The 14,457-nt window shown below is 48.0% G+C and overlaps 1 protein-coding gene across 5 annotated transcripts in view; it reads left to right on the top strand.

Annotated features, from left to right (window-relative positions):
- Positions 1-2: 2 nt before the first annotated feature.
- ZNF384 (zinc finger protein 384) overlaps positions 3-14,457 on the top strand; it is a 31,851-nt gene continuing 17,396 nt past the window's right edge. For 2 of the 5 annotated variants that reach the window (XM_053290796.1, XM_053290797.1), the window contains exons 1-4: positions 91-431; positions 2,875-2,945; positions 3,036-3,276; positions 4,261-4,591. In XM_053290796.1, coding sequence (XP_053146771.1) covers positions 158-431; positions 2,875-2,945; positions 3,036-3,276; positions 4,261-4,591 — 917 coding nt within the window. In that variant the 5' untranslated portion in view covers positions 91-157. The other 3 variants (XM_053290800.1, XM_053290799.1, XM_053290798.1) reach the window with 3 other exon arrangements.

A 14,457-nucleotide genomic window follows, 5' to 3' on the forward strand; every position in this document is an offset into this window, starting at 1 on the left:
AATCGTCACCCGGAGCCCCGGAAGTGGTCGCTCAGGCCCCGCCCCCTGAACTGGGAAGTGGCTGCGTGCTCCCTTTTCCGGTGAGGAGGAGGCTGCTGTTGCCGCCACTCGGGCCAGAGCCGGGGGGTCGTCTCCGGGGGCCGGGAGGGACTGGACGATGGGCAGCGGGCGGGGGAACATGAGCGGCTTTCTTCGTCAAGGGGCGGTTCCGGGGTTAAGTCACCCGGAAGCGGAAGACAAGGGCTGTCTCCTGTCCGCCTGGCTGTCCGGGGGAGCGGCGGCGGCGGCGGCGGGAGGAGCAGGCGGCGGTGGAGGCTCCGGGGCCGCCCCCTCCCAGCTGGTGGCCCGTGCGCCGCTGGACTGCGTATCGGCCCGGCCGCTGTTCCCCGCCTCGGCCCGGACGGGGCGGAGAGCGAGGGGCCGCGGGCGGGGTCAGTGCGAGCGAGCGAAGGGTCGCGGCGGGATCTTGGTCGGGGAGGGGGCCCATCTGATCATAGCCTAGCGGGTTGGGGCTCTGGCTTCTTCCCGCTCCCAATCCTTAACGCTCTTGGTAATTGTGATGACTAAAATATTTCTATATCCTGCTTCCCCAGTGCGATCCTGCCTCAAGATGTGGTGATCGCGTTCGCACGGGCTGTACAAATTCTTGGAGACTGGATCTACCAGTGGCCATGTTAACTGTGTCAAGCTCCATGTTCAGAGTTGGCATCCTTCTGAATGCCAGCTGTTGGGGCAACACTTAACACTGGGTGGATCTTGCTTTTGTGCCCTGCTTGAAGCTTCTCTGGAGCTTATGGCTGCACGAGATGGACCCACGTTCTGATCCAGCAGGGTTGCTTCTGTGGTCTCAAATGGGTTGGAGGGCCAAACTGCACAGATTCCCAGGAATATCTGTTTGTTTTTTTTCCACTGAATTGTGTGCCTTCTTGGCACAATATCAATGTTAAGTGTGGTAGGCAGTATTGTGGACTGCACTGGAGATGCTGCAGGGAAGACAGGGCACAAAGTTCCAGGAAATGAGTGGATTTTCCAGCAGACAGGTCTCTTATTCTTCTCCACTCCTGCTCACTTGCTGTGTGTGGACTGCTCCAACTTTTTTTATATTAGTGATGTTTGATAGACATGATTAGGATCATAATGTAAGGTTCAAAGGTTAACACTTTACCTTCCACAAAGTTGCACGAGGACTGTGTTGGTGTGTTCTTATCTTCAGCTATGCAACTCTTATGGTAGAGTCTGATTTTTACAAAAAGAATGGATCTTGTCTGGATTTTTCAGGTTGTGAGTCTTAGTTTGGAAACTGTGGATCACAAGCTGCTTCCAGTCTGTGTAGACAATACTGAGCTAGATGGACCAATGGTCTGACTCAGTATATGGCAGCTTCCTATGTTCTTCAGCTAGTAGCTAACTTCTATCCACTGGCATTTGAGTGTAATACAGTCCTAGTGAGTATATTGTCCCATCTCAGGAGCTTGTTACATTGCCTGTTTGAACTGGGTACTTGGTGCCTGAAGCATGCCTAATGGGTTTTGGCTAGTTTTACCTGTCAGAGAAATCCAGAGTGGTTGTTTGTTAATGGCTCTGTTGCTCCCTTGTTATAGGTAGTAGTATGTCTGACAAGTCAGAACCCTTTTTGTTCAGTGTCGGAAATGGGAGGTTAATGGAATTTGAATTAAGTCATTTGTATAATATAACTTTGCTTGTATATTTGGTGCTGGCTGCAACTCTATGTCCTCATCCATATTGTGCCTAGACTGAGTCAGATCTGTCAGCCCCTGAGTCAGATCTGTCAGCCCATGAAATGCGAACTTTGAAACAGGAGATGGTTTGTGTGTTGTGGTATTTTTGTTGCAAATTGTTTGTGAATGAACTGTTCTGTATGTGTGTATGTACTTGGCTTTGGGAATTAGTTTTGCATAAGGATAATTGACAATTCTTGGCAATATAATGTATTGGTTATATATATATTGCTAATATGTGAAAATATTTTAATATTTTGGCTTTGTTTGCTAGTAGTAATGACAGTGAGAAAAACTGTGTCTTCAAAAGTCTATGGCTGGCTGGAAAAAAAAATAGGGTTAGCATGGCACTAATCTGAGCATCATTCCTCTAGAGATCTGTGGTCTGATCCTGGCTGAAGGGGCTTGACTGTCAATAGGGAAGCTGGACCCTGAACTGCAATGTTCTGTTATGATGTGTGGTGAAAGGTTTTGTTCCTAATGGTGATGAAGAACTAAGGTCTGTCATGTCTAGTTTGGGCTGAACAGGGAGATGATTGACCATATGAACAATGTGTAAGACAGCTTTGTTGCATCCTGACAAGCTGAAACAAACAGGAGACCTGCTCTCGCAGTCTCCCAGTATTCACTGATGTTGTGGACTTCAGCATGATGAAACCAGGGTCCTTTATCTAAGTCACCTCATCAAAAGTTCTGTAGCAGCTCAACGGTTTGTTTGCTTGTTTGTTTGTTTGTTTTAATGGAGGCTCAGATTTTTGTAATGTTGCAGCTTGGAACATTTTTTTGCATCATCTGGCACCTGTTTGCAATTTGACAATTTGAGGGGGAGGAAAAAGAAATATACACATTTCTGTATTTGTTGACAGTTTAGGAATAAAATGCTCTTGCCTTTCTGTGCAAATCTTGACTTTGCATGCACAGCCCACCTTTTTTCTGCTACAGGATGAGTGGGGAATTCTGCGGATAGTTTGGGCTTCCAAAGCTTTGGTACGTCAGAGAGCATTGTTTTCTAGGCTGATGGAATCTCTGCAGTAGAACTGGAACTGGTTTAAAATAAGAAAGGGGCTCTGTCTCAGTCATACTATATAAAGGTTCTTGGGATCTGACATCAAGCTTTGTGTCTGTCTTTCCTCAGCTAGAATGGAAGAATCTCACTTCAACTCCTCTCCGTATTTCTGGCCAGCAGTGCCCACCGTCTCAGGACAGGTGAGGATTATCTAGCTCCTAACATGCTTCATACAGTGTTTTGCCCTGCCTAGTATTCTAAAAACACTCTTTCTTATGCTCTCACTCTAGATTGACAACAGTATGTTCATTAACAAGATGAAGGAGCAACTGTTGCCCTCGGAGAAGGGCTGTGGCCTGGCTCCCCCGCACTATCCTACGCTGCTGACAGTACCCACTTCTGTGGCTCTGCCCACCAACATCTCTATGGATTCTGACACCAAGCCAGAACAGCTCACCCCACACAGCCAGGCATCTGTGACGCAGAACATCACTGTAGTGCCTGTGCAGTCTGCTGGGCTCATGACAACAGGTGAGAGGCTTTGGAGAGTGCCATAGGGAGTGTCAGTGGAGGGGTACATCTCAAGGAAAGAGGGTCTGGGGTATCCTTGTTTCCAGGACATAGGAAGCTGCCATATACCGAGTCAGATCATTGGTCTATCTAGCTCAGTATTGTCTTCACAGACTGGCAGCGGCTTCTCCAAGGCTGCAGGCAGGAATCTCTCTCAGCCCTATCTCAGAGAAGCCCAGGAGGGAACTTGAAACCTTCTGCAAATCCCTGCACTTGCAGCCTACCTGGAGTTTGATGGGTACCAAGACTGAGGCGGCTTTTCCAAGGTTGCAGGCAAGAATCTCTCTCAGCCCTATCTTGGAGAAGCCAGGGAGGGAACTTGGAACCTTCTGCTCTTCCCAGAGTGGCTCCATCCCCTGAGGGGAATCTCTTACAGTGCTTACACTTTTAGTGTAAGTTTTTTTAGTCTCCCTTTCATATGCAACCAGGGCTGACCCTGCTTAGCTAAGGGGACAAGTCATGCTTGCTACCACAAGACCAGCTCCCATTCCTTAAAATCTTGTCCTATCTTGGAGAAGCCAGGGAGGGAACTTGAAACCTTCTGCTCTTCCCAGAGCGGCTCCATCCCCTGAGGGGAATCTCTTCCAGTGCTCACACATCAAGTCTCCCTTTCATATGCAACCAGGGCTGACCCTGCTTAGCTAAGGGGACAAGTCATGCTTGCTACCACAAGACCAACTCTCCTCTGCTCAACATAATTAATCAATGTCTCACAAAAGAAGGAAGTTCTAGCCAAGTATGTAGGCTTGGATGCTGCTGTACCATAAAATCTCTGTGCTCTCTACCCAAATGCCTCCCAGTGTTCCAATCCTCTTTTCCCAGAATTCGTGGACTGATCTGTTTTTATGTGGCTCAGAATTTTAAGGGGTGTTTTTTCCTTCCCCAAGGATCTTGGAAGGTGAATGGCTATCTGATTTCTGATCTTTCCCTTTTCTTTCACTGCAGGTCCTGGCCTAGTCATCACGTCTCCCTCTGGGTCGCTGGTAACCACAGCCTCTTCTGTGCAAACCTTTCCCATCTCGGCACCCATGATTGTTTCAGCACTTCCCCCTGGCTCCCAGGCAGCTCTCCAAGTTGTACCTGACCTTTCCAAGAAAGGGGCTGTTGCCCTTTCAGACAGTGGCGCAGCCAGTGGTGCCGGGGGTATAACCCCCAAAGCTCCCAGAGGTCGAAAAAAGAAACGGCTGCAGGAATCTGGCCTACCGGAGATTAGTGATCCTTTTGTGTTATCAAACGAAGATGACGAAGACCAGCACAAGGATGGCAAGACATACAGGTGGGAATATGGCAAATGAGATGGGGGAGCTAGCAGTGGCTCTGAGTTGTAGGGGAACCAGTCTGAGCTGCTGTATGGTAGTCTGTTTCACTGGACCTCTTTGGTTCTGCTTTAATCACAGCCAGGTAAGGAGCAAAGGTGTACAGTTGCAGTAGAGGTAGAGGATTTGTCTGTCTAGCCTTGAGCTGGATATGCTGCTCAGTCGAAAAGAAGGTGGAATCTAAACACTGTTCAGTGCAACGCTCCAATTTCCAGCTAAATTCATGGCATTACTAGTAACAGAGCCACACAGCTGTACACCACGCACAGCTTGGTGGGCAGCTTTTCCTACCTAGCATGTTTCGTCCCATCAGTAGTGCTCTAGCTGAATGAGATACGGTCCTGCTGTTCCAGCAAGAGGAGGATTCTGACCTAGCCTAGGTTGGTGTTCTCCTTACCAGTCCAAGGTTTCTGGACAAGCTGCTCGCCTCTTGTTCCCCGGATTTTGTTTAAGTGTTCATTGTTCATTAGCCAGTAGATTGATGCGAGCTAGTGGAAGGAATCAAGGGTTGTAATTTAATCCTGAGGATGTCTAATTCAGCTTGCCAGAACTTGGTTAAAACCAGCAGAGACTAATTGATCACACCTTCATTGGCCTGGGGTAGGTCCTGAATGTTTGATCCTAAGTGCTTACAGTTGCAGTATATCGGCATAGCTGTCCTTGGTCTGATTGTACTTTAATTCTTCTGAGGAATGCATTTCCTCAGGTGACACGGTTCCAGTAGTTCTTTATGTAATGCTCTGTAGTGTGACGTGGCTGAACAGGTTGGGCTCATGAGGGAGCACTTGTCTGTACTTCAGGGTTCTCGTCCAATTAAGCAAGACGTGCACAGTGAACTTTAATTTTACTGATGAATATGCCAACATCTTCATGGGGTAAGGCAGTTTTGTTTTGTGATATGGGATCGCTACGTGGTGGTGGTGGTGAGTGAATTCTTAATCCTGTTGATTTTGCCGGTACTATTGTTCTCGTGACTGAATTCAAAGCAGGCTTTTGCTCCCAGCATTAGCCTTTTATTTCCATGGATTTATTACCTGTAGCTGTTGTAGTTTGCTTCTTTGCACTGTCAGCCCCCCGTCCCAATTTTTTTAAAATTGAAGATGGCACTCAGAAGGCATTCCAAATGAAAATCACTGGGTGTTTGTACTCTGTGTCTGCAGTCCAGCAAATCTATATGTGCAATGGGTGGAGAGTATTATGCATGTCATTGCTTTTGAAACTTCCACGGTAGCTGCTGAGGAGGCAAGCTGCTTTTTAGGTTAAAGTAAAAGAGGATTGCCTCTTCAATATGTGGTAAACACTAAATAAACCTCTGCCTCTTCAGCATCTGTATTGTCAGAGGCTTCACTTCAATAAACTGAACTGGCTGGATAAGTGTGGCATTTGTATCGAGAATATTCCCACTGCTCAGTAGGAACAAAGGTGTTGGAATGTTTGTAGTCCTGTTTCTGTGAGAAGAGAAAGTTGCCAGTCCTTCTGGGTTTAAAATGTGCACAGGAAATGAGCAGGGAGAAGAGCAGTTTTGTAAGGCAGGCTGAAGACTGGCATGGAAGGGGTAGAGAACCTAGAGGCAACATAGCTGAAGGGAGAGTACAGAGTTGGCAATGGACTAAAGCAGGAACCTGAGGGAAGGGTTGGTGAAGGAGAAGCAGACCTGCTGAAAGAGGCAAAGGAGAAAGTAAGGCCTTAGGGAAGGGAGAGGCAGCAAAAGAAATGGACAGGCAACTGATGTTTGGAGAGTCAAGGGACTGCGGGCCACGAAGAAAACGGGGCATAGCGCTTCTAGATCCTGCTAGTTCTGTTGTACCTTTAACACTTGGAAAGAAGGTGAATTCTGCAAGCTGTGTGTGGTGTTGCTACTGAGGCATTATAACCTGGCAATGCAATGGGGGCATTGAGGGCCAAGAAGCAACGATGGTGGGTTGAATTACGTAGTGATCTGCAGCGGTAAAGAAATGTTGGCTCAGTTTATCAGCCAGACAAAATATTTTACTCATCAAGCTGTGTTGGTACATTGCTCATCAGGACTTTTTTCACTTGTCAGGCATCATTTTTCACTTGCCACAGACTAGTAGGCTAGTGGATTTCTGCAGCCCTGGTAATCTGAACTAACCTACCAGTTCTTTGCTTGCAGTATTGTAGCTGTCCTCAACTTGGGGACTACCTGCAAATGCTTTGAGACTGCAGGTAGTCCTTGTTAGTCCTTGGGCCACAGTCTGAACTACTACTGTCTTAGGGAAGTGAAGACTCAAAAGTGTGTTTCTCTCATATACCGGGCTAGTTGCTGCACGCTTGTGATCTTTTAGATTTGTTGGATTTGGACCCTGTCTGTACCAGTAAGTACCCAATTTATCGACAGAACTCTAGCAGGAGGTTACCGGAAATCAGCCCCAGAACTTTGAGATTTGCATGATGTATTGACTAATATAGACTCCAAAGCTCAGGCTTTCCGGTTTATGCTCTAATAATTCATAGAAAACTCTCACTTGCACATTGCTGCTGATATTCAAAAGGGTGGTTGTTCCTGAATATTCATTCAAGAGTGGTACTTCCACTAGATATAGTGAGCAGTGATTCAGGGAGTGGTAGATGCACTATGCAGAATAATATCCATAGACCCAGGGACTTCGGCTGCCTACATTTGTTTAGGCAGCAAAGTGTTGTTGTTGTTGTTCCATGTGCAGCACCAGCAACCATGTATATATTGCTGTGCTTACAAAGAATAGAGGACAGGTCTCTGCCCTGAGTTGGTTACTATTTAGATATTGACAGTGGAGGAAAGGAAGGGAAATTATTTGTCTAAAAGACAGCAGCTTCCATCCCTTCTAATTCAGTCAGCTGTAGGACTTGAGTCCAGGTCCCCCACTCCGAAATGCCGCTTCAGAAAGGTGCATTCCTAGGGTGCCCCTTTATAACTAAGCCTAGCGTGATAGGCCAGCTTCTCCTGGAGCTATTTTGCTAGCTGGGGATGAGGCACAGCCCTGGCTCTGCATGCCTTTGGCCTCTGGTTCCGTCTCTAGTCTCAGGAAGCCACGTAGGGACAGGCTGGTTTCGATGGACAAATGGTCTGACCCTGTGCCAAGTTATTCCTTTGATGTGTGTATGCCCTGGATTCCCTACTGCTCCGTTGTTCCCATCGGGGGCCATTCTTCTTAGTTTCCCTCTCATTACCCAGGGAGCCCTCGGACTTGCATCACACCGCATGAGGCAAGGGCTCCTGGTTCTAGCTCTCATGTCTCTTGAGGCTCTCCTGTGTTCTGCTGCCACCATCCCTCCTCCAGGCTTCTTAAAGAAGTGCTGCTGTTTCTTTCCCCTCATGGGGGGGGGGGGGACAGAGAGATGGGGATTTATTTGTGTTGTCGGGCAAATGTGGCTGTCTTCCCAGAGACGTCTGCCTGCCTCCTTTTGTGTTGGGATGTTCAGCCCTACTCCTTCCGTTCGGCTACTGTTGGGTATCCAGTGTGGATAGACGCACCCCTCTATGGGAAATGTGTCCCAAGTCTGTCATGAGGGTGGGGCTGGGTCTGTGCATCCACAGCTGCCCTAGGCACAGTCACAGCTCTAGAAGCGAAGGCTGATCTTGAACACTAACTGTGAGCTGTACCATCGTACAGCACCATCTGGGATCCCATTGCTGCTAGTCAATCCTCTGCTTCCTGCATGGTTCCAGGTGGAGGGCTGCCTCTACATGTAAGAGCTGGATGGATGCCTGCCTTGAGGAGCGAAGGGATCGATAGTCGCAGGGACTGAGTGCTTGTTCACAGTATGTAACAAAATGTGTGTGTTCCCCGCCCCCTCCCCATTTCATGTGGTCTGATTCCCAAGCTGTCTGAGAGTTCACCAGTTGGGGGAAGGAACTGCAACTTGTCAGTTACTCCGCTTTTCCATTGGAGCTTATTGGGGACTGGATTCCAGTCATTCATGCTTATTATGTATAATCTCTTTGGAGTTTATTACCAGGGCTCAACAAATCCCAGGCACTAGCTTGCCATGGCACCTGGAAATGTAAGCACAATGCCCAGACCAGGTGATGGATGTGAGCCGGAAGTGGCAAGCAAGACGGGAATGGGTTGTTCCTTCCTGCTCCTGCTTGTATCCATCCATCCATCCATAGGCTGGCTCAGGGAGGCAATGGACAGACACAAGCAAGAGGAAGAGGGAGCAAGCAAGGCAGGGGGTCTGCCCTCCATGAAGCGGAGAGCATTGTTTGGGGCGGTGGAGGAGGAGTGAGCAGTATCTCCCCCCCCCCCCACCATGAAGCAGAGGGTGCTGCTGGGGGATAAGCCGCCCCACCAGAGCAGAGATTTATTTTTTATTTTATTTTAAAAATTATTTTTATTTATTATTTATTTATTTACATTTATATCCCGCTCTTCCTCCAAGGAGTCCAGAGCAGTGTACTACATACTTAAGTTCGTCCTCATAACAACCCTGTGAAGTAGGTTAGGCTGAGAGAGAAGTGACTGGCCCAGAGTCACCCAGCTAGTCTCATGGCTGAATGGGGATTTGAACTCAGGTCTCCCTGCTCCTAGTCCAGCACACTAACCACTACACCACGCTGGCTCCTTTGCTAGTTGTCTAGACGCCATGCTGGCATGTGCACAAAAATGTAATGGACACACACAAAGCGACGAACTACAGGAAGTCCTCAGACTTACGACAAAGTTGGTCCCTGAAAACTGTCTTAAGTCCCAGCGTCTTGACTCAGAACCTGTCTTCTCATAGAAGACAATGTTATAAAGAGGGGTTTGGTTCCTGAACCAAGGCCAAATAGCCTATTTCCCCCCTGCTGCTGTCCAAGCTGGTGGTGTGCCGTGCGGACATGCAGCAGAGAAGTTAATGGTGGATGATCAGAAACGGCTCGCCTCACTCAGTCCCTTCCTGGCTCCTTCTCGCTTTTCTGGGGAAGGAAGAGAAGCAACTGGGCAGCTCACATCCATTTCCTCTTCTTCCTGGACAACAGTTAGACAAGGAAGGAGGGAGGGCAGGCAGACAGGAAACAACATGGAGGCTGGGAATGGGACAGGCTCTTTCCAGGCTCTTTCAGCACCGAACCATTTCAGATGAGATCCAGACCGATTGGGCACCACGGGGAGCGGGAGGGCGAGCGGGAGCTTTAAGAAAAAGGAGAGCAAGTCCTTGCCTGGTCTCCGCTGCCACATGCAGCTTTCTGCTGCGGCTGCACTTGTCCCAAGTACCCCGCAATGCACCAGGATGCACATGGCTGACCACACCAATGGCACAATGTGGTATTGCTGACCACACCAATGGCACATGTGTGGACACCATGTGCATGCTGGTTCCACATGGAGGTCAGTGGTCCCTCTAATTTTTTTCATCTCTGTGCGGAATGAGTTTTGTTCTGGGCGGCAGTACCAAGGCACTGTGTGCGCACATGGATTCAGAGTGGGGTCTTCCCAATTCAACCTGAGCGGGATCTAAAATTAACTGAGCGGACATCAGAAAACTTGTGAGTGTGCGCACGCCTTAGAGGGAGCAGTGGTGGGGTCACTGGGGGCAAGTGCCACTGCAGAAGGAAGCTGCATGCAGCAGCGGAGCGCAGGTAAGGGCCTGCTCTCCTTTTTCTTAAAGATCCTGCTCGCCTTCCGCCTCCCCGTGGTGCCGAACCAGTGCATGAACCTCAGTCGGTGCCCATCCCTAGCTCTTTCCTTCTCTTTGGCACAGTACAGCATCTGAGCCTGAGGAGGTGTCAGAACAGCAACAGCAGGGGCAGCGTCTTGGATAGGTGAGTCAACCAATCCCTCTGCAGATTTACATGCAGCTGCTGCCACCTCCAGGACTGCCAGTCTCAATGAAGTGAGGCTGCCACTTCTTCTAGTGCAGGCAACAGCAGCTCTCCAACGGAGCCTCCCCTCCATGGAATAAGATGACAGTTTGCAAACTTAAGTGCCATTTGTCTTAACTAAGAGCATCTCTCTGTTCACTCAGGCTTTTTAAATGTTTTTAAAATTGACTTTTAAAAACAAGTTTTTTAATTGTTTTGTACTTATTTTGGAGTGTGTGTGTGTGTGTGTGTGTGTGTGTGTGTGTGTGTGATATGTGTTTTTATTGGATGTTCTGATGTTGTGTTGTGAGCCACCCAGAGAACAACTTGTTATGGAGCAGCTAACAAATAAAGTTGTTGTTGTTGGTTGTTCACACAGTCAGACAGGTGTTATTGACTGGTTTGTTTTATCCAGACATCGAGTCCTTCCCAAGGACCTGGGATTGACTTATTGTCAATGTTGTTGTTGTTGTTGTTGTTTTTAAATATGATCGCAAAATGTAAGTTGTTCCCAGTAAAGTTGCTTTTTGTAATTGGCTGATGGTAATTTCCGTGACCCCTATGGTGTTGAGGTGCTCTTCAAGGTGTTTTGGAATTGCACCTAGGGTGCCAAGTACTACTGGGATTAGTTTGGTCTTCTTCTGCCACAACCTTTCAATTTCGATTTGAAGATCTTTATATTTTGTTGTTTGTTCTATTTCTTTTTCTTCTATTCTGCTGTCACCTGGTATTGCTATATCAATTATTTTGACTTGTTTTTTCTTTCTTCTCGACTACAGTTATGTCTGGTGTATTGTGTAGCAGATGTTTATCTGTTTGTAGTCAGAAGTCCCATAATATTTTTACATCTTCATTTTCTACAACTTTTTCAGTTTTGTGGTCTCATCAATCTTTGGCTGCTGCTGCTGCTTCTTGTTGTTTTTGCTGTCGTTGTCAAGGACTTCCTGTAATGAAAATAATGGACATACATGACTCGGGAAGAAAGGGAGGGAAGGTTATATCTGTTTAAGCTAGGTGTCTGCAGTCCTGAATCTGGCTCCTAGATCCAAAGAAAATTTGTTGAGGCTTGCCTTGTCAAGTGAAGAATTCAGGCCTCTTGTTACCATTTTTTGCTGTTGGTGTGATAGTACAGTGGTCTTCGCTGTTTTTCAAGTGAGGGCCACTTTGGGGAGGGGAAAACCCTTGGTGAGAGCCACCTCCCACTGTGCTGAGCTCTGCACTAGACTGCACTTCTCTCAGTGCTGGGAGGGCCCTTTGAGTAAGACCGGGCTACAGTTCTCAGCACTCTGTGCAGGGGCTCCAGAGGGCTTGGTTTTCCTTAAAGGGAGCCCCGAGCGATGGACAAAATGAAGTACTACCCAGTGAGAATGGTCATCTCCACATGGTGCCCCGGGGCGGTGGGGCTGTGCAAAGTATTAAGCTTGGTCTGAAGCTTCATACAAATCCAATGAACAGTTAATCAGGGAGGTACGTTTAGGGTTAATAGGGGATGCCACTGGCCCTCATTCCTCACAATGAAGTACACTGTTCTCAGGTGGCACATCTGACATGCTTCTTGGAGTGTTTCCTCGAGAAGGGAAGGAAGGCTGGTGGGTGGGTGGGATGGTTGACCCCCTTTGGTCCCTGCCCATGATGGTGCCCCTCACTGGCTTGTTCATGTTGGATGCTTGCCCTTGCAGCCCTGTTGCAGGTGGAGTGCTGGCTGCCCTAGTCATGCCTAGAGGTTTGAGATGGGCTACCTGTCAAGTTGTGGTGTCCAGCTTTCAGATGCATTGTGGGTTTGAGTGTAATACCACCCACCAATGTCAGCTTAAGTAAAGAGCAAATGTGGTTCTAAGTCATCTTAATGTTCTTAGAGGGTGGCTTTTACCAAGGGCTCCATTCAGAGGGCTCTTCAGGAGCACTAGTGATCGTTCCTGTCCCAATTAATGAGTTCAGTACACAGACAGCTGGACTGTGCTTCCGAGCATCCCCTCCCGATGAATCTCCCTCCTGGTGCAGTGTGGAGAGGGCCACTCCCAGGGTGGCCATTGCCATGCAGTTCCTCACACTTCCAGCCAAGGGGGCTTTTCTACAGGGGCGTGCAGGCATGGTGGGAAGCTGCGTGAGGGCCTCTGGGAACTGTAGTTCCTCCCAGCACTATCCTCATGGTGATGGGGGCCTCTGGGAGGAGCTACAGTTCCAAGAGGCCTCTGTGCTCCCTCTCAGCATCCCTGCACACTCCATTTCCTTCAGAAGAGGGGGGCCCTGCAGGGGAGCTGTGCGGAGAAGGCCCTTCTTGGGAGTGGCTGCATCCACATGGCACCAGAAGGCCCTGCAGATTCATCACGGTTGAACACTCTTGATGCACAGCTCTACTGAACAGAGAGCGGCAGATTCCAAATATGTCTTCACATCGGTGTATAGGCTTACGTAGGGTGTATAGCGCAGGTGTAGTGTAGTGGTTAAAAGCATATGTTCTGAGCTGGGAAATCCCCAGTTCAAATCTCAGTTTAAGGATAACTTCTTGGCTTCCTCTCTGAAATATGCAGCTAATACTGGCCTACTAGTCATAAGAATTATCCGTGTGAATGCTTTGAGCACTAGATCTTGAAAATGATGCTACAGCAGTCCCACAATATAGTGTGTGTGTGTGTGTGTGTGTGTGTGAGAGAGAGAGAGGGGGGGGAGACTTCTCTTGCAGCTCTCATTCTGTCTTTGCAAGTGTGTGGTGTGAATTATAGCTATGCTGGTTGAGTGTGCTTCCACTCTCCCCTGATAGAAAGCCATGGATTCTGGCTTTAAATGGCTTACTAGCATCTAAGAAGCTGCCTTACCCTGAATAAGACCATTGGTTCACCTAGTCCACTGCTTAGTGAAGAGATTCCCCAGCCATACTGGGCATTGAGTTTGGGCCCTTGTGTATGCAGGGCATGTGCTCTACCGTTGATCTATGCTCCTTCCCAGAGGGAGGTGTGCTTTTTATAAGTATTTCAGCCCAGTTGATCTGTAGAATTTACCAGAGGCATGTTCATATTTTTATAACATAAGTTATAGATTATCCCTTCAACTTATTCTTTCTCTCTCTCTCTCTCTCTCTCTCTCTCTCTCTCTCTCTCTCTCTCTCTCTCTCTCTCTCCCTCCCCCCCACCCCATTTTGTGTCCTCATCCATAATTGTTTTATCCCACCCTTTCCTATGTTTGTGTGCCCATGTGTTGGTTGGATACAGAATTCCAGATTTAGAACACCTTGATGCTGTGTGTGTACTTTGACAGAGCCTGTTAACTGTGTTAAACTTTCTGTTCATATTTGGCCATCTTCAGTACTAGGTCCATGAGCTAGAGAAGTCTCCTCTTGCTAGGTAATCCAGGGACTACAGAGAACTGATGATGATGGCTTTGTCTTCATGTTCATGGTTAGCTCTACTTCTGGTTCTCCGGCCATCTCCTGCCTCCAGGTCCCTGTGATGTCAGCAGTCTTGGTGCTGATTTTAAATCAGTGCTGCATGCTGATCTGTTTTCTGCCAAGTGGCACTGACTGGCCTTTCATGCAAGAGAGTTTGGCTGAGGTTTGCAGAATGAGTGCAAAATGGTTTCTGTGCCAAGGAAAGGGGAGCACAGGGAGAAGAGCTACCTATCTGCAGATTGTTATTGTTTCTGACATAAAAGACCTGGAACCAATTCTTTTTTAAACTGTGTATATGTGATAGTGCAGGATTAATGCTTTCCGTTTCTCCTTGGTAATTCCAAAGGAACACCCAGGGGCGTAACTACCATTAGGCAAGGGGAGACAGTTGTCTTGGGGCCCCACTGCCTCAAGGGGCCCCCCAGAGGCATGTCACATGACTCCCCACCCACCTGTGTTGCATCCCCTATGAATTATGTTGAGCCTCTTGGAGATCGGCAGTAGCAGAGAGTAAAAAAACCAGATTCAATGTGAACTAGCTATTCACCATATTCATAATGGGGATGTGAGTGTGAGTGCACTATATATTGTGAAGTGTGTGTATATATCAGCGAGGGGCCAATTTTAAAATCTTGTCTCTGGGCCCACTCCAACCT

The sequence above is a fragment of the Hemicordylus capensis genome, chromosome 2 (assembly GCF_027244095.1).
Source record: "Hemicordylus capensis ecotype Gifberg chromosome 2, rHemCap1.1.pri, whole genome shotgun sequence".
NCBI classification, from domain to species: domain Eukaryota; kingdom Metazoa; phylum Chordata; class Lepidosauria; order Squamata; family Cordylidae; genus Hemicordylus; species Hemicordylus capensis.